At 54.9% G+C, this 18,054-nt stretch overlaps 3 protein-coding genes across 4 annotated transcripts in view; all 3 read right to left on the bottom strand.

Annotated features, from left to right (window-relative positions):
* Positions 1-6,430, bottom strand: part of HOXC12 (homeobox C12) — an 11,576-nt gene extending 5,146 nt beyond the window's left edge. The window contains exon 1 of one of the 2 annotated variants that reach the window (XR_005837965.1): positions 5,891-6,430. Coding sequence is in view for 1 of the 2 variants with exons in the window: in XM_040642561.1 (XP_040498495.1) it covers positions 507-1,113 (607 nt within the window). In the remaining variant the exon portion in view is untranslated. Of the gene's footprint in view, positions 1-506; positions 1,114-5,890 lie in introns of those variants that run through there. The other variant, XM_040642561.1, reaches the window with a different exon arrangement.
* Positions 6,431-9,228: 2,798 nt separating this feature from the next.
* On the bottom strand, positions 9,229-17,101 carry LOC103675672 (homeobox protein Hox-C13). Its single transcript, XM_040642559.1, has 2 exons — positions 16,329-17,101; positions 9,229-10,832 (listed from the first exon to the last, which is right to left on the bottom strand). Exons 1-2 carry the CDS (start codon positions 17,054-17,056, stop codon positions 10,571-10,573), a joined length of 990 nt encoding a protein of 329 aa, XP_040498493.1. The 5' UTR covers positions 17,057-17,101; the 3' UTR covers positions 9,229-10,570.
* Positions 17,102-17,822: 721 nt separating this feature from the next.
* The window catches only part of LOC121105379 (homeobox protein Hox-C13-like), a 1,914-nt gene continuing 1,682 nt past the window's right edge, over positions 17,823-18,054 (bottom strand). The window contains exon 2 of the mRNA XM_040641960.1: positions 17,823-17,901. Within this exon, the coding sequence (XP_040497894.1) occupies positions 17,823-17,901 (79 nt within the window). The remainder of the gene's footprint in view (positions 17,902-18,054) is intronic.

Below are 18,054 nucleotides of genomic sequence, written 5' to 3'. Positions count from 1 at the left end.
TCTGACCCTTCTGTGTTCCGATCCCCTCACATCTCCCCAAACCGCTGCTTCTCCCGGATATCCTGGCCCCTTCCTCTCACATCCTCCAGGATGGACACAGGAGCAAGTGGCCAGAGTAAATCGGGTCCACTGGCATTTCTTAAGAGGAAAAATGTAGGAAACGGAGACTGTGCGAAGGTGCAGGGAGAAGCCCTAGAGAGCAGGGACCAAGCTCTCGGTCCCCACCCCCCACCCGAGGCCTGGGGAAGTGTCTGTCAGGATCCCCTTCTCCAGAGCTCCCTGCCCCCTCCAGCCGCAGGTCGGCGAAAAAGGGACTCTCTGCAGTTCTTTTATGGGGATATTTACATGTTTATAGGCGCCCCCCACCCCCCATACTTCTTTTTTAAAGAAGCGCTTCCTTGCCACACATTCTGTCACCCCGGGCGGCCCTAGCTCAGTCCTACACTGCCCGCCCCGGTGAGCGGTCCGGTCCTGAGTATGCCTCGAGAGTGGGCCGGGGTCCTTACCGCTGGCCGAGAGCCCGCCGCCGGGGTTTAAAGGCGATACCAAGCTGACCGGGTCGCCCGCGCCGGCGCCCTTGTTGCCCTCGTTGAGCAGGGACGAACTGGAGTCGGATTCCAGCGACTGGCACGAGGGCGGGTCGTGCGGGGGTCCCGCGCCCCCGTCGCCCCCGCCGCCGCCTGCCGCGTAGTCGTACTTGAAACCGAGCGCGGGCGGCCCCGACGGCTCCAGCGGCAGCAGCGCTGCCCCCGGCCCGACTCCCGGCCCCGGGTCGCGGCCGCGCTCCTCACGCTTCAGGCCCCCGCCGCCCTCGGCGCACGGCTCGCGGTAGTAACCCTTGCTGTCCTCCACTCGCGCCAGCTCGCACGTGCGGCCGAAGGGCGGGTTGAGCGACACCGGGCTGCCGAGGTAGGGCTGCGGGTAGCCATTGCAGGGCTCCGCCGACGGCCAGGGCAGCGAGCACACGTTGTCGCGGCGCGGGTAGGACAGCGAAGGCAGCCCTGGCAGCTGCGCCCCGGACGCGCGGAAGTTGGGGAAGTAGAACGTGTCTCCCGTGTGGATGTTCACCAGCGGCCCCACAAACCCGGGATTCAGGAGATTATGCTCGCCCATTTCCTCGGGGCCCGACCGGCAGCTTCTACTTTATTGCTATCTGACATTAAACATAGTTAAACCTGCACCGGCCACCCATTGGCCACCCAGCTCACGTGGGCGCCGCCGCCAGGGGGATGGGTGGGGACAGCGAATCCCCCCCACCCCGCACCAACTCCAACTTCCCCCTTCCCCACTCGGGGTTGGGGGGGGAACAAAACGCGGGGGCAGATTTATTCGCTGGATTCTAGTTTTTTAAAATATCATATAAAACCTAACGCAGAGAGTGAGGCAATCGCCCGACCCGGGGCAAGAGGGAAAAAGCCACACCAAAAATACCCACACTTACGCACTTCTGCACCACGCACACCCCCCCAGATGTATTATCTTCTCGCCAACAGCTGGCCAAGCACAGCCTATCCCTCTGTAATTAGCTCCTTTATTAACTAAAACCGTTGGAATTTACAATATCTCCCCAATAAATTACTATTAGATATTGTGTCATATAAAGTTTACTGGCTGTTTAAGGAGACGGATGAGCCCTTTGGCTCGGGGTTTATTTACAGTAGAGGCGAAGTGGGGATAAGGACAGGTTTCCCTGCCACTGTCTTTCCCAGCCCTGCCCCTGCTCTGCTCCTCTTCCTCAGCTCTTTCTCCTCAGGAATTTTGGGAGACACTTGGGGTCCTCTCCTCTAGGAAAGACTATGGGAGAATTGTTAATGCTGGGTATCCTCCCACCTTGGAGCTGGGAGCCACCCCAACCTCACACTTCCACTCACCGTTAGAAGAAGGATGCAGAAAGGAGGCAGAAGGAGCCAAAAAAACAGGAGGTGCTCAGCTCTATGTGGATCTGACTACCTGCTTTTGAAAATCTGGGGGCCTGAACTCCTCTTGCCTGTGACTTCTGAAGTCAGATGGGCTTTGGGGGGTCTTCCAGAGTCTCCGCAGCAAGAGGCTCTGGGACCCCAGCAGGGCTTGGTTGGCCTGAGAGGCTCGAGACTTCCACTGCAGAAGAGACCCCCACACCCCAGAAGCAGCCCAGCCTGCTGCTGGGACCATCAGATAGCAGCGCCAATGCCAGTAGGTGTGCTGGGAGTGAGGGAGAGGACTCCGGAGAATTATCTTGTTGGGGTTTAAAATTATGTTTATGGTGCTAACCTCAGCAGCTCCTTCTGGAGAAGGCTGAGAACCCAAAGCTGGTCACTGATGAGATTAATCGACATCTGGAAACCACAATCGGATCTCAACCAGGTCCACAGAACACGGATAAGCGGATTAAAGTGAAAACCAAAACAAAGCCTTCAAAACTAGGTGTATTCTATTGGTGTCTAGTAGACAAAATACTCGGATTTCCATTTGATTGTTTCAGGCTCCTATACAATGCACGGCTTTGAGTAATATAAGGTAAAATAGATAGTTAGCAAACGTCTAAATGCAGAAAACACCGGACGATCTAGAGAAATTTGGAGAAACCAAGAGTCCCCACGAGAATATGGCAGGGAAAAAAAAAAAAACCCATGTAGGTGAAAGTTAAGTATCTGAGAATGAGGCGAAGCTACAAAAGCAGACCGAAGCCGAAGATTCTCATCTCCCTTTTTCTCTCTTTCCTCTGCAGGACGCGGCAGAGAGAAACGCAGATTCTTGGAATTCCACAGCTCGCCGGGCGATTTCATATCCCAAACCAGAACTGCTCCCTCGGACAGAAATGTGTCCGCACGAGCGAGCGTCGCCCTGCCTGGCGCAGCTCAGGGCTCGCAGCGCGGCGCCCGCCCCTCTCCCGCTTCCCCTTCCCCGCCCCGCTGCCGGGCCGCCCGGCCAGGGCCCTCCCGCCCCCAGGAGCCCGCGCCGCGCTCGCCGGGCCCACTTGCCGCAACCGAGGCCGAACGGAGAGATGCTAGCCCCGCGCAGTCACCTCCAGTCAGAGCGGCGCGAGCCGGGGCGCCGAGCAGCGGGCAGGAGACCGCCTGGATTGGCCTTTCTGTGCCTAATTGATTAAGGGGCTGCGCGGCTGCAGAAAGGAGCATCCCTGAGCTGCAAATTCCACGTCACAGCATCTCCAGCATCCTATGCATGGCCTCTTTTTCGAGATGCATTCATGAGCACCACTGAAAATTTAATTTTTAAAAATTTTATTTGGGGGTTATTTTGGTCAAGATAAACAGGGTGTGACTTGAATATTGTTGCTGTTTTCGGTCAGAACACTGCGCCGGCAGCAAGGTCTCCGGGCCTCCGGGCCTCTGGGCTCCGCGGCTATTGTTGGTATGAGGGACGCCGAGCTGAGCCGTGCAGAGTCACCCCTAGTCCTCGTGGGGTACAGGCTTCTTCCCATCCTCTTTTACCTTTCCAGATGACTCCAGTCTCCCAGAAAGGGGACTCCAGGAGCAAGGTCCCAGCCTCTCCCTGGCCCTCTCTAGCCCGAAAACCTGCGGCCCAGAGCCCTGCACGCTGCCCTCTGGCCAGGCCGCCGCGCACACAGAGCAGCGGCCACAGGGCGGCGGATGCAGCGCTGGGGGAACTGAGAATGGAGTGAGGGCTTCCTTCTTCCCGGCGCGCAGTTTCTCCCCGTTCGATTTGGCCCCATCTGGAAAGGGCGTTTCCCCCAGGTGTCCACTGTGTGGACAAGGGCACGCACACGAACCCTTCTTCGGTGAGTGCAGCTGCCCCTGACTTCCTCTCCAGGAGAGCGGCCTGGAACCGTCAGCAACGTTCGCATCCCCGTGTCCCGCTCCTCGAGGCCCACTGTGAGCCTAGGGGTTCTCAGGATCTTGGGGACGACCCAGGCAATCTAAGTGCACCACCGCGGATCCGTCCGCCTTTAAGGCACCCAGCCACACACGCCGCTGAGCCCCTTCCTTCCGCCGGGCTCCCACGAACAGGGCCCCGGAGCGCCGGGCCCAGCCTGGGTCCCCGGGGCCGGCGGGAGGCTCGGGTGCGAAGCTTCAATTTTAAATCCAGCCCCGGCGGGGGCCGCCCGCCAGGAACCAACTGGGGCCCGGGGAGGGGACCGGGAGGGACTCGCAACCCAAAGCACCGGGCAGCCGCGTCTAACCGAGTTTTATCCACCCGCACTTTGCAGCCCACACGCAAAACTAATTGGCCAGACCCAGGCTCTGGAGCTGCTGAGGGCCCTGTGCGCCCACTCTTCCCGCACATTCATCAAATCACCAGGTGGGAAGAGGCGGCCTGCCTGCTGGCCCCTGAGCCGCCGGCCCCCGCTGCAGCTGGCCTGGCGCAACCGTGCCCCGCTCATTAACTCAGGGGTTAATTAAAACTGAAGGCTAGGATGTGGCCCGAGGCTTTCCTTGAAGACCCGAGGCAGCCCTCCTGCCCTGAGCACCCACCAGCTGGCTGCCCCGCCGCCTCTCCCGCGCCTTCTGTCTGTGCCTGCATCCCTCCCGCATCTTCGCGGCCTCTGCGCGGGGCCTCGAGTCCCCGCCGCGCTAGGCCCGGCGGCGGGAGTTCTTTCTAAGGTCCGTGCCCGCTCTGGGGGCAGGGGCCAGGCGACTGCGGGAGGCTCGGGCCACCGCGGAGCGGCTGCGAGCTGCCGGGAGCCGGTTCCCCCGTGGACCCGAGGTCAGAATTATTCCCCGCGGTGCTGCCTTCTCCGCGGTCAGTCGAGAGGCCTCGGCGGCCCAGTTCAAGGTCACTGCCTAGTTTGCAGAAAGAGGTTCTGCCGCGTATGCAAATGAGTCAGGGCCTGGGCCGCGGATGGGGTGTGAATAGGCACCGAGCGGGCGTGGAGAGGGGAGAGGAAGGGCGGCAGATGAGGAAGGTCTGGGCCCCCACCCGAGCCTTCAGACCTCTCTATTTCGTTCTTTTGAGGCAGCTCAGGTTTGGTACAGCCTCTTTGTTGGGTTCAGACAAGGCTGGGGGTGGAGGTAGGGGGGCTCGGTCTCATTTTTCTCTCCTTCACTAACTCCTCCAGGGGTTGGAGCCCACCTGGCTCCCAGCCACCCCTCTGGGTGTCCGGGATTTGAGAGGAAGATTGGGAGACCCCTTCTCCAGGTGCTGCTTTCTAGGCATCTGCAGCCTGGGGCGGGGAGGGGGCGGTGCATTAGAGGAACCTGGGGTGAGGGGCCCAGTCAGGCTTTCAGGCTCACACAAGCGGCCTGCGGTCAGCAGCGACCTTACCTCCTCCACCCCTTCTGCGGCATCTCTGGGGCCCCTCCCTCCACAAGACCCCAGCCTGACTGCCACTCCGGAAATGGGAAGGGGGGGGTCCCAGGCGGCAACATCTGGGAGGCCATCTCTCCACCTCTCACCTGAACATCCCTACATGGGCCCTCTTCCCCCATTTTCTCTGTCCTTTCAGCGCACTAACAGTTAACTGGTTTCGCGGCTCTGACACTTTCCCCCTCCGCCAGCAGAGGATCTCCTCCGCCTAGTAAATTACTGAGTGTTGGGAAAGGTGTGGGGACCGAGTTAAAAAAAAAACAAAAAACACACCACTCTCATCAAACGCCACACCCACAGCCGCCTGCACCGTATCCGGGAGCCCGGGGCCTGGTCTCGGCGACCTCGAAGCTCGGTATGGGGTGAGGACTACCCGAGTGCCCTCTGCCCCACAGCCAGCGGCTCGCTGTGACCATGGCCTCTGGCCAGGCCTAGCACTGGGGAGACGCTGAGATCTGCTCGGGGTCTACTCTGCCTAGCCTCCACAGCTTCCCAAATCCAAGCCCCCAGTCCCCGGGGCGGGGGGCGCGGGGGGCCTGGGGTGGGGGCCATCGCCTGGCGCGTGGGGGTGGGAGGAGGTGCTGTTAACCTCGAGGCTGGGCTGGGAGAGCGGGGGTCTACTTACCTCTGGAGACAGAAGAGGTTCAGAAGGGTGCGGGGCGGGGTTTCTCAGCCTCTAGAAACCTTCTGGGTGCCCCCTCCCCAGGGCCGCCGCAGGCCCAGCCTCGGTATCCGAGGAGGGCGGGGCGCAGGAGGCGGAGGGAGCGGCCAGCGGTAGGCGCGCGGGAGCCGAGTTGCCGAACATCTCTGGAGAGGCCGCCTTTTATGGGCGTTATTAGCGCCGCTGTCTAGACTGGAGACCACACCTCCTCTGTGTGTAAACAGAGGCGGCTGGCTCTGGCGGGAAGGGGGATGGCGCGTCCAGGGGGCGAGCGGCCCTCCACTGCTCTGGCCACCGGAAGATCAAGGCCTTTTCCACCCTGCCCCCCTTCCCTGTGCTCCCTGTGATGTCAAGGTCAGAAAGATCTAGTCACGGTCAAGGCTAAAAGAGGAAGAGCCTGGTTGGTTGCGCAAAGGCTCTGGCCCCCTCCTCCTCCCAGAAGCCCCTCGCTCCCCAGGGCCCCTCAATCCTCCACCAGCGCAGGTCTGGATACACTTCGGCCGAAACCAGCACCAGGAGCTTTTTGAGGGGTGGGCTCCCGACACCAGCCACGTCGGGCACAGGTGGATCCTGGGGGGGGGGGGAGCTTGCTTTTGAATTGGGGGACCTGCCGCAGGGTTCCCAGCTCCAATCCTCTGAGAGATGGAGAATGTCCCAGGGCCGCCCCCGCCTCACACCACACTGGCCCGTGGATCAGCCTCAGGAGCAGAGGGTTTGGAGACAGTCGTGGAGGGATCTCCCTGGGAACTGCTGGCCTTGCTCCTGCAGGTGGGTTCTTAGCTGTGGGACTACAGGCTGAAAGGCCCGGTCTGCTGGCCTAGGTCTGGGGACGAAGATGGGGGTGGGGAAGGGTTTCCCCCCAAGCCCAGGAAAGGATCTGAGCCTTCCCTGGCAGCTTGGTAGAGTGACCTCTAGATGGAGAGTCCTGTGGGGCTCCAGCCCAGCCAAGTCCCTCGGTCCCCGCCTGGGGAGGGGGGGCGTGGGGAGCAGGGAGTGCCGCTGGATTATGAGACCGATCACAGGAGCCCCAGTCCCAGGGGACAGAGATTGTCTGTTTCCAGGGGCAGCCTCTGTGCTCTCAGCCCTTCACACCTCTTGTACCCCCTGCACCCTCACACAGAGTGGAGCCCCATTCTCACATGAGCACTAGGAGATTGGCCTTGGAAAGAAAGGCTTCTTACAGATTTGAGTGAAGAAAACTAAACATGCGCTACACCCTGAGATGACAACATTCCTACTTATAGGCTTGTACGCACACGGGAAAATCTCCACTGGTCAAAATTCTCCCCCACACACACACATACACGCGCACACGCACACGGGCGTGCACGTGCTCACATACACCTTCACAGGAATGCCTCGCAGACTCCCCCGAGAGAATGCCAGCTCTTGGAGGAAGGAAAGGTAAGGGACCCACACAATCAGGAAGAGAATAATATGTGTTCCCAGTGTTCCCATCTTTGCCTCCCGAGAGTACACACTCGCACGATACCTGTCTCGCACAGGAGTTTCCATTCTCACGCTTGCTTACTCTTATGGGAGAGGCGTCTCCAAAATCGATCCAGACATGATAATTCTCCAGAACACATTCAGGCATATTTAACCCAGTGTAAGAGACAGTCCTAAACACCCCGGGCACACCGGGGCTCCCGGGGACTCAGAGGGACTGCCGTCTTTGCCTGGGTTTTCCCAATGCAACCCCAATGAGCCTTCATGAGCCTTCTCCTTTTTTCCATCGCCCCCTTCTGGGGCTTTAGGGAGGGTCCCTCTGTGTGGGAAGAGTCGCTCATTAGACTCTCTGTGAGTTTGTGTGCAGAAGTAGAGGGATCCCTTGGAGAACTCTAGACTTCTCTTTCCCTACAGTCTCCAACTTCCACTGTATCGACAGTTGTCATGGGAAAAAGCCAGTGTATCTGCAAGTCAAGAGGGATGGGGACCCATATCAAGAGAGCCCCAGGCTTCTTGTCTGCTCAATTCCCTTTTCTGACACACACATTTAATTTTCAACTCTTTCCATTTCAGGAGAGACTCAGGGTTTTGGGAAGAGGTTAAGGTGGCAAGTGGTGAGAGAAGGGAAGATGGAATTAAAAATGAACCTTATTGCTGGGAGCTTCACCTATATCCCCTGAACCCCCACTTCCCAGCATGTGATTCTTTGATAGTTAAGCCAGAGTTGAAGTGGAGTAGAGTCAGACTGGCGGCCCCATCAGTAGCAGAGCCTCTATAGAGGATAAATTCTTCAGGCTCTTTGTCTCTCTCTGACTCCATGGTGTGTGTGTGTGTGTGTGTGTGTGTGTGTGTGTGTGTGTGTTTCACCCCCAGAAACATTTATTTAAATAAAATTGTAAGAACCTCAGCCGTCAGACAAAGGGAGACCGGAGAGCTCTGATTTCCAATCCAATGCCTCCAGTCTTTCTGTGTCTCAGGAGAGGAAAAATATTATATATAAATAAAAATTGCTGCAGTAAAGATTTAATCTGAGATAACATTGTTTTAGGCTATATTGCTTTTTAAAAGTCTCTTAACCTGACAACTTAACGATCTCATTAACTCCGCCAGATAGGGAGATAGGTACGGACGGACACGACAGGGAAAACAAATTAATGGCAGAGTCTACACGGCTCCTGACGGCCTAGAAGACTGTGATCCCCAGGAATGCTGGGGGAAAAAAGGTGGGGTTGCCTTATGACCTGGGGGGCCAAGGGGTCCTAGTGGCCTGACACCTCTGCATGAACTGATGGGGAAGAAAAGAGAGCAGCCTAGGAGCGCTGAGCTCCCAGCCACCCCCAGCAGGACAGGCTGTGCAGACCCCCTCCCAGCCCCAGCCCTGAACTGGCTGGAGGGGTTGCGGACCCTCTGGTGGGCAGTGCCCGGAAGCCCAAGATTAGCTCCCCACCGCGGGGGGCCACCGCTACCACCACAGCATCCAGCTCTGGCTGGGTGCTTCCTCCTCAGCTTCTAAACCATTAACTGAAGTCCACGACCACGGGCAGCGTACTTTTCTCACCCACCTGCTTCCGGGCCTTCCCAGTCGCTGATTACACCCTTCTCCCCCCAACACACACTCATCTATTCCGAAGGAGTTTTCTCCTATCTAGATCCCATCAACAACCCAAATAACCCAAATAACTCACTTTAAAAAACATGAGTGGAACAAAATATGAGTTTGAAATGTACCCCCCTGGGGTGCTGTCTACACTCCTCCCCTCGCCCACTCTGGCTGAGTTGGGGCAGCGAAGAAGACGCCGATGAGCCAGTGGACAGAAGGGTCTGCAGAAGGAATCTGAGTAATAAAATCAAGGCAAAAAAAAAAAAAGATTTTATTTTAAAAACAGGTTTGTGGGTTTTTTTCCTTTTTGCATTCAGTACATTGTCATTCAGACATCACAATACTATATACAGATACACGACATTTTAAAAAAGCCTATTTCTGATGCACATTTCAAAAGAACACTGTTTTGTAACGCACCAGTGGGAAGGGAGAAGGTGCGGGACCTCCCCCTCCGCCGCAGGTTGGCCTCTGAGGAGGGTATGTTAGCCAGCGTGTACATTAGCCGGTTAATTGGGGGCTGGCTATCTTGGCCTCCTGGAAGAAAACTGCTTTCCTCTGGACGATCAGTAAAAGTGAAAGTGTGAGGCTCTCTCCTCAGCGATTGCCTCCACGGAGAGGCAACTGGACAGGGGCTCTGCTGGGACCCACGCTCCATCCCCTTGGAAGAGGAGTTTGTCCTTTCCTTAGAAAAATGTTCTGCTTCTGTACCTGGCCTGATCCCCAGTAGAGAGAGGGAAGGAGGTGGGGGGGGGGAGAGAGAGAGAGAGAGAGAGAGAGAGAGAGAGAGATTTAGCAGCGTGGTTGGAGTTTCCATTCTCCTTGGATTTCTGCACGTTGACTGAGACAGCAGCAGAGAGGAGGAAGTGGGGCAAAGTTGGCTCCAGAGAAATTCAGTTTCCGGGTTGAGGTGGGGGTAGGCAGCTCCTCCACCAATTCCAGCTTTTGTTGAAACAGGAAGGAAAGAACACCTATGCGCCGTCCGTACTCCAATCACGATGCCAGATCCCTAACAATTATCATTAATATTAATGCGACTTTTAAAATATGCACAGAAAATCTTAACTGGGAAGTCTTGCCTAACTAAGGAGTGTGGGAGGGACAGGGAACAGGAAGAGAAACTGGAAGGATGGTGAGAGCTCACCAGGTCCTGCCCCGGGGCCCCACCCTCGGAGGGTCATCAACCTGCCTGGGCAAAGGATGAGGCAAGAGTGGGGTCATTCGGGTTCCCCAACCCTGCTTTGGTTGGAATGATCGGGCTCTTTGCCCCCTACCACTCAGCTTTCTGGCAAGGCGAGGGATGAGGGCGAAGGGGAGTGGAGGCCGTCAGCCTTCCTCCCACAGCCCACCCAGATCCACCGCCAAAGCTCCTGAGGCCTGGTGGGTCCCGTCTGCATGGGGCTGGGGGTTGAGGATGGGGTGGGGAGTAGGGGGCTGCCGAGCGCGCCCTCTGATCCTCTCTGCCTCCCACGGCGCAGTCACTCTTTCTTGTTAACATTAAATATTCGTCTGCACCGGCGAAGTGTCCTTCGTTGGGTTCGGTAATGGTACAAAGCGGCAACATAAATAGACGGGGCGGGTGGCCGGTTGGGCGGTCAGGTCGAGTGGAGATGAGGCGTTTTGGATTTGCTGACCACCTTCTTCTCTTTGACCCGTCGGTTCTGGAACCAGATGGTGACCTGGCGCTCAGAGAGGTTCGTGGTGGCAGAGATGCGCCGGCGCTTCTCTTTGGTGATGAACTTGCTGGCAGCGTACTCCTTCTCTAGCTCCTTCAGCTGCACCTTTGTGTAGGGCACGCGTTTCTTGCGCCCACGCCGGTAGCTGCTCACCTCGGGCTGCAGGGGAACCACGTCTGGGGGGAGAAAGAAGCCGGGCGGCAGGAAGTGAGTCTCGTGCCTGGACCCTGGCGCGACCGGGCTGTGCGCCCCAGGCTGCTCCACGGAGTGGGCTCGAGGTTCCAGCAGGGGCTCTAAGGGACAGACAAATTGCCCCCTGATCCTTTGCGCCTCTGTTACTAGCAAGGCCATGACTAAGGCGAGGCCCTGGATGTGTTGCCTCGGGTGAAAACTTTAAAAGAGGGGGAGCCAGACACTGGGGAATCGAGATAGGTAACATTTTAATGCAATGTTTAAAAAATCAGAATGAATGCAAAAAAAATTAATGATAAACAAAATAACAAATTTTAAATAAACATGGGACCAGTAGTACTGATTTTTCCTTTTGCCTCAGGCTCCAATACCGCTCTGCACAGCATTTGTTATTAGAATCCTGTACTCTTAAAAGGGTCCCTACAAATTCCACCCTGGTCTGAGGGCCTAGAGGATTGCAAATATTCAGGAAAATTCCTCCTTCCGGCAGTTAGGTCACTTGGGCAGCTATTAGCGTAAACTGTGTCCCATTATCAGGGGAAGGTGTTCTGTTGTATGTTTGAGGGAGGGCATGGCAGGAAGGGAGAGAGCTTCAGTGGGCACAGAACACCAAGTGGGGCCTCATGCCTTGGTCACTGCTTCTGCCCTAGGAATCTGAGACCTATACTAACAGATAGAGAAGAAAAGTGTCCAGGGGATGCCAGCCTGCTTGGGAGCCAATCACTCTAGGCAGGCGCCAACGTAGTGAGCCACTTAACAACATTCAAGTTGAGAGATCCTGGATGGGAGATGTAGGGGATCGGGCCCTGGACGTAGAATCCATGCCCCAGGGGCTGCCCACCAAAGGAGGCACTAGGAGAGCCCTTCTGGGGTTAAACCCAGCGGTTTACATAAGTCTTCTACAAAAAGAATTCAGTGCCTTTTCTTGCTCCCTCCCCCCAAATACCCACTCACCAAAACAGAGCAAATTCTGCTCCAACCCCCTCTCCTCTCCATTTCTCCAAAGCTGAGAGAAACTGTCTCCATCGCATACAGGAACCCTAGCCACCCTAAATACCTTGTTATCCCAACCGCTACTAGGTCAATTTCTTTATGCTGTGTGAATTTCACAGGAACTCAGAACAATATATGTCACTTACATCCCCCTTCCGTTCCACACTCACCTCTGTTAATAAAAAGGTCATTGCCAGGGTTTCAAGGTTGAAGCGGGGAATTAGGGGGATTATCTGAATAATTCACCCCTCAATTTTTAAAAATATAATTTTTATAATTTTTAGACTCCTTTAGGCAGAAACTAATGATGAGGAGTGAATATTTGGGGTTCCCCCTCATTCTCACTGCCCTCTGGAAGTGGACAGGCAGTCCAGAACACAGGCACAAAGCTCTTCCTGAAACGCTTGTTCTCACCCCACCCTCATAAAACACCTTCCCTACACCCATTCCCACTGGGTCTGCTCTCACCCAGGAATACTTGTCTATACAGGCTGGAAAGAGAAGAGGTCACAATCGAATGCAGTAGGAAATTAAGTGCTCGGAGGAATATGTGAAAGAGGGGTTTCCAGTGGCCTGGCTTGGCTGTCTTCATGATGACAAGTTCTCAGGAAAATTGTGGGGCTTGTCACTTTTCTCTGCCTGTGTAGGAACAGGCCAAGGTTTAAAAAAAAAATCTGAAAAACAAAACAGCTTCACTTTAACAGAGAAGATCCTTTAGGTTAAAAAGAATTTTTTGTACAAGATAATTTTGTAAAAATTTCTCAGTTCTCAAGTTTGTTTTACTCCTACAGATGTAACTATGATTCAGGAGATTGATAATTCCGGGAAAAGAGTAAAACAAAGAGGGTAAGTACTGTTACCATGAGGCGTTTGGTGGTGTTTCTTTTCTTTTCTTTTTTTTTAAATTTAAATCCTCAGAACATTTTTTCAGGCTTATTTTATTAAACCCAATTTACAAGATGAGGAATCTGAAGCTCAGAGTGGGTAAAATAACTAAAGTGGCAGAGCCAGATTTTAAACCAAGATTTTTCTGATTCGACATAATGACACTGTCAGTCCTAAAATGGAAATAGGCTCCTCTTCCCTGGAGAGCTAAATGAGATAAAGTGGGTTTTGGTTCCAGAATTAACCAGCTAATTGTCCCTGACTTTTCATCTTACTTTCTGGAAATGCTCACAGTTGCCTACCCAATTCTGGATCATCTAAACCCCAACTCTAAATTTCCAATGAGGTTTAATCAACACAATCCTTAAAAATCGGTTTTAAAGAGCAGCTACCTGGACTAAACTGGCTATTTTTCTCTATAGGACGCTAAGGATTGACTTGCCAAAGTTCTTACTGGATCTGACCAAAATGTTGGTTGTTTTGGCCTCTTGGGAAAATACCTTTTAGTCTTGCCTTTTCAAAGAAGCTTCCTTTCATTGTCTGCTGTCTTGCCTGGGAAGGAATTAGGATCTACAGATATGGAAACATCTGGAAGCTCAGACCTCGAGTTGTGTCTATACTGCCTAAAGTAAGTAGGGGACTTGGTTATTAATTTTACAATCAAACCTTCTCTAACATCCCTCCAGACACACATACACACATAAACCCCTTCATACCTGGGGACCTAATAGACACCTTTGAGAAGTGAAGAAAAATCAGATCAGTTATCAGCTGTCACCTTCTCTTGGGGTCCTGTGGATAGGTTCCCACTGCCCACTTGCTCTTGACCACTTACTCCTACAACAGGGCTCTGCGCTCTGAAGAGGACTTTGTCCAGCTAGAAATCCTAGCTGCTCTTCTCAGCCATAATCCAAAGGCTTGTCAGTAGGGACTTCCAGTATGGCCCAAAGAACCCACTATTTCATTCTATTGCTCTCCCCCAATCTTATCTGACTCTGTCTCTCCCTGCCCAACCCCCCACCCCCATGTTCTGATTCTCTCTTAGAATTTCTGCTGATTCTCTCTTGGAATTTTTGTGTCTCTCTGTAAAAAAGAAAAAAAAAGTGCCTACACTCATCATAGGAAGGGGGGAAAAAGCAATGAAACAAGGGTCTGTATAATTGGGGGAGGGAAGAAGCCACAACAGATCTTGGCCCTAATTATCTGGATCTTTCCGAACAATTGCCTCCATATCCCACAGCAGCCCAGACTGCCATAGTGAGGTTTCTCAGAGCCAGAGGCGCTAAAGAGAGACAGTAGTGTTTATGCCCAGATGCTGCCGGAACAAACCACAATTGCATAGACAGAGTTATCTGGAAATCTCACTACTTCTAAAAGATCTCTGTGTGGGTAGAAAGATGGAGGGTGTCTGAAGGTAAGTTCTTTTTCATCTGCTTTTTGCCTGGACGTCTGCACTCACTGAGATATAACAGCCCGAGTCTGTTTCCACACAGGGAGTGTGAGCTTATAGCTGCTGAGACAGTGGGTTTTATATCCATTTCCACGCAGTAATTTGCAAGTATAGTAAATCTCAATTGGGCTGTATTTTTTTTATTTCAAAGATATTTTTCTCTAGGAGGCTATGATCAAAAAGTGTTTATTTTTAGCAGGTTTCTTTTTTCCCTGGGAATCTTTAAGATGTTCATTTTGCTCAAGGATATTTCTGAGCTGGTTTCCAATCCTTCACCGCCACCTCGCTTCACATGCATACACAGCGATGCCAGCGCAGCTCCTTTTCGTCACCTCTCCACACTAAACCCATTGTCCATTGCTCTAGACCTATGCCTCTGCCCACAGTGGGCGAGGTGGGCATCTGCTCCCCTGCCCTTCGGCCCCTTAGCATGGCCTACCGGCTCCCCCTGCTTCAGGAATTCCTGCCTGAGCCCTGTGTCCTAAAGAGTTTTCCGTTTGGGTGAGATGGTGGAGTAAAGGGCCATCTATCTATAATACCTTACTGTATACTTACATGTGAATTGTCTGTCTTCTAGAAATGCATTATCATGTGTTTCCTTTTAGGAGGCTGATAACAGAAATTATTATATAAAATATTATTGCCAATTCAGAACAGGTAATGCATGATACCATGTACTAAAATTCTATCATCCTGGCAGCCAGAAATGGGGTGCCTAGTGTGGGTCCCACCCTGATATTCAGTTGTGTTATACTAAGTAATCTCATATTTGCAAGAATGTTATCTTCTACACTTTCTAATATCAGTCAGTGATTTTTCACCATCTGCTCTTGCTCCAATCCCGCCTGCAAAGGAATTTCAGGCCCACCCTTAGGAGGTCTTCAGATCTCTAATTCCCAGTGAAAATGTCCCTGGACTCACATGTAGAGCTGGGGGGCCCTCTGGATAGTATGGAGAGACATCTATGGCTTCCATGCCACCCCCCCCCCCCCCCCCGCCCCCAGGATTCCTGTAGGCATTAGTACGGAGCCAGTCAGCCCTCTCCCACCTGGCTCTGCTTACAGCCAGAGCAGACTCAGGCTTTGGATTTGCAATTTCTCAGCCCTGTGATGAATCCAAAGCTCCTGATAGTGATTTTGACAAACCTGGGACTGATCTTTCTCCCCTGGGGAATGGTGGGGATTGCAGGATCCCCGCTGGTTCAGAAACAGCCTCAGTTGGAACAGGAACAGGACATCGGTGAATTCTGCTCCCCCCCCCCATACACAGGCAAAGACCTAGAGGTCCCTAGCTTGGGCCTGGATCCCAGATGTATCCAGAACAGGTCTTCAGTCCCTCACTTCTCATCCTCATTCCCCTTTTTCTGTGTTTGAGGCATAGAACTCTCTCCCTGACATTTGGGGGAGTTGGCAGTGGGAACACCCACAGGATTTGAGCTCAGGATACCAGAGAGGCAAAGAAAATTTTATAACCCAGGAGAGGGATACAAACCCCCTTCTCGCCACATCCTTTCCAGAGATTTTAGTTCTGCTCCTTTAAGGATCAGAAAATTCGTGGCCGAATTCTTAAAATAAATTAAGAAAAGAAAATATTCTGCATTTCTTTGGACCCGGCAAATTAGATCCCTATTCAAAAAACAACAACAACAAAAACCTATCTAGTGCTTGAACGATCTTGAAAATTCAGGCAAGATTGTTCTTTTTTTTTCCCCCTCAATTATTCGGTGGGTTGAGGCTTTTGTCCTGGTGGTTTCGGATTCCAAAGCACCCAAAACCCACCCCACCCCCATTCCTTGGCTGGAAGTCGGGCTTCGGGGCAAAAGCCGCGCGGAGAGACTAGAGCGAGGCTGGGGGGAGGAGGGAGGCGTGAGCTCCCGACTCGAGCCGAGCTCGGCAGCCCGGCGCTCGGCGCCTGTGATTGCTTCACTTCGGCGGGCAGCTCCGGGGAACGTGTCGGAGCAGATTTTCTTCCCGGCTGCATTCCTCAGCGCAGCTCGCCGCCGGCTCCAGCGGCAGCCCAGCAGAGCCGGCGCGCCGGGAGCCAGACGGCGGGGTGGCTGAGGCGCGGAGCCCCGGGCAGGCAGGCTGGGAGCGGGTCTGGCTGCTGCTGCTGCGGCGGGCGGTGGCGAGCGGCGCTCGCGCCCCCTTCCTTACCTGGAAAGGAGACTTCCAGAGGTGAGCGGACTGCGACTGCTCCAGGAGCAATACACCTGACTTGTCCCAGCCGTTGGAGAGAGCCCAATGCTGGTAGCCTTCGACGGGGATGAGCGCGTCGTGACGCGGCTCCGGGTGCCCGCTGATCCCAGGCACCACCGACACGTCCAGGTAGCCGGGCATCGCCTGGTAGGAGCTGGCGAAGCTGGGGTAGAAGGCGAACTCCTTGGCCCTGGAGGACAGGTCATCACCGGGCAGGGCGCCCGACGGCTCCGGGTATTTATCGCCCGGGTGGTAGGCGCAAGGCTTTTGCTGCAGGTTCACGTTGTGCGACAGGCGGCAGCCGTAGTAGCTGCCACCGAACGGGTAGCCGTAGCCCAGGGTGGCGCTGGACGAGGTGGGGGGCGCCGGCGGTGGGGCGCACTGGCGCGCCGCCTCCGGGGCCGGGATGTCCGTGTAGACGGCACCCTGTGGGGCGCCCAGGGGAGCCGGCGGGCGGCCCAGCACGGGGTGTGGAAGCAGGTCGCGGCAGTGGCTGGCCGGGCAGCTGCTGCCCAGCCCGTCCATGCTGGGGGCTTTGCCGGGGCTCGCTCCGCTGCAGCCGCCCCCCGCGCCGCCCGCGCCGCCGCCTCCCCCGCCGCCGCCTCCGCTGCCGCTCTCCGCCGCGCTGTCCTCATAGACGTACATAAGGCTCTCCGGCCAGCGCGGATGCAAGAGCAGCGAAGTCGTCATGACATGATCTGCTCGAGCTTTTTAAAAACTCCACTTGCCAGAGGCAGCGAGCTGGGGAGACACCTCGCTCCCTTTTCCCCTCCCCCATCCCTCCTCCCTTCCCTCTTCTCCCCTCCCCTCCTCCTGGTGCTTCCACCTACCTCCCTACATTCCCTCTACGCATGCGGAGACACTTCATTAAGAAATCCGCCGGCTCCCGCCCGGCTCCCCTAGGCACCCCTCCCGCGCCCACGTGACGCGGCCAACGCACGTGACTCCGGGGCCCGGTCTCCAGGTGTTCCCACCCCTCGCTGTGGGGCGGGGCAAAAGGAAACAAGTCTCTGCTGATTGGCTCTCGGAAGGGGCGAAGAAGGGGGAGCTGCGAGATTTAAAGGGACAGGGCAACGCCCCCCCCCCAGCAGGCGGGAGGGAGGGAGAGGGAGGAGGGGGAGGCTGAATTTGGCCGACTCAAAGGGGTCTGGAGAGACTCGGACTGTTCCTGGGCGCCTCCCTCTAGATTTAGGTTTAGGTTGGCTATGGGGGAGACTGAGCCTTACCCAAAAAAAACGGTCGCTGTGACTGGATTGGGGTTGGGGCTAAGGGTTGGGGAGAAACTGGATTTTTTTTTTCTCTGAATAAACCAGAAAGCAGGCGGAAGCGTGCGGGCAAGGCGTGGGGAGCCCTGGTTCTGGCCCTGGCATAATCCCCTAGAGCTCGTGGATGGAAAGAACCCGAAGCCGCGCAGCGGGAGACTTCGATGCCGGGATTGCATTTCCATTTCCGACTTTCAGCCACTGTCTCCAAAGCCCCAGTTGTCTGAGAGGGACCCTTTTGGCTCTTCCACCTCCACCGCAGAGCAGAGAGGGCTGAGAGGATATGATAGCCCCAAAACACACATACACACACACATCACTACACGGAGGGGGTCGAGGGATGCTGTCAGTGAAAAATGGAGAAAGAATAAAAGGAGGAAAATGAGGGCAATAGAATAGATTGATATTTCAATGTACAATAGAAAT

Source organism: Ursus maritimus, unplaced genomic scaffold, assembly GCF_017311325.1.
Source record: "Ursus maritimus isolate PB19 unplaced genomic scaffold, ASM1731132v1 scaffold_26, whole genome shotgun sequence".
NCBI classification, from domain to species: Eukaryota; Metazoa; Chordata; class Mammalia; order Carnivora; family Ursidae; genus Ursus; species Ursus maritimus.
Note: the sequence above shows the minus strand (reverse complement) of the source record. Positions and strands in the feature narration are given on the sequence as shown.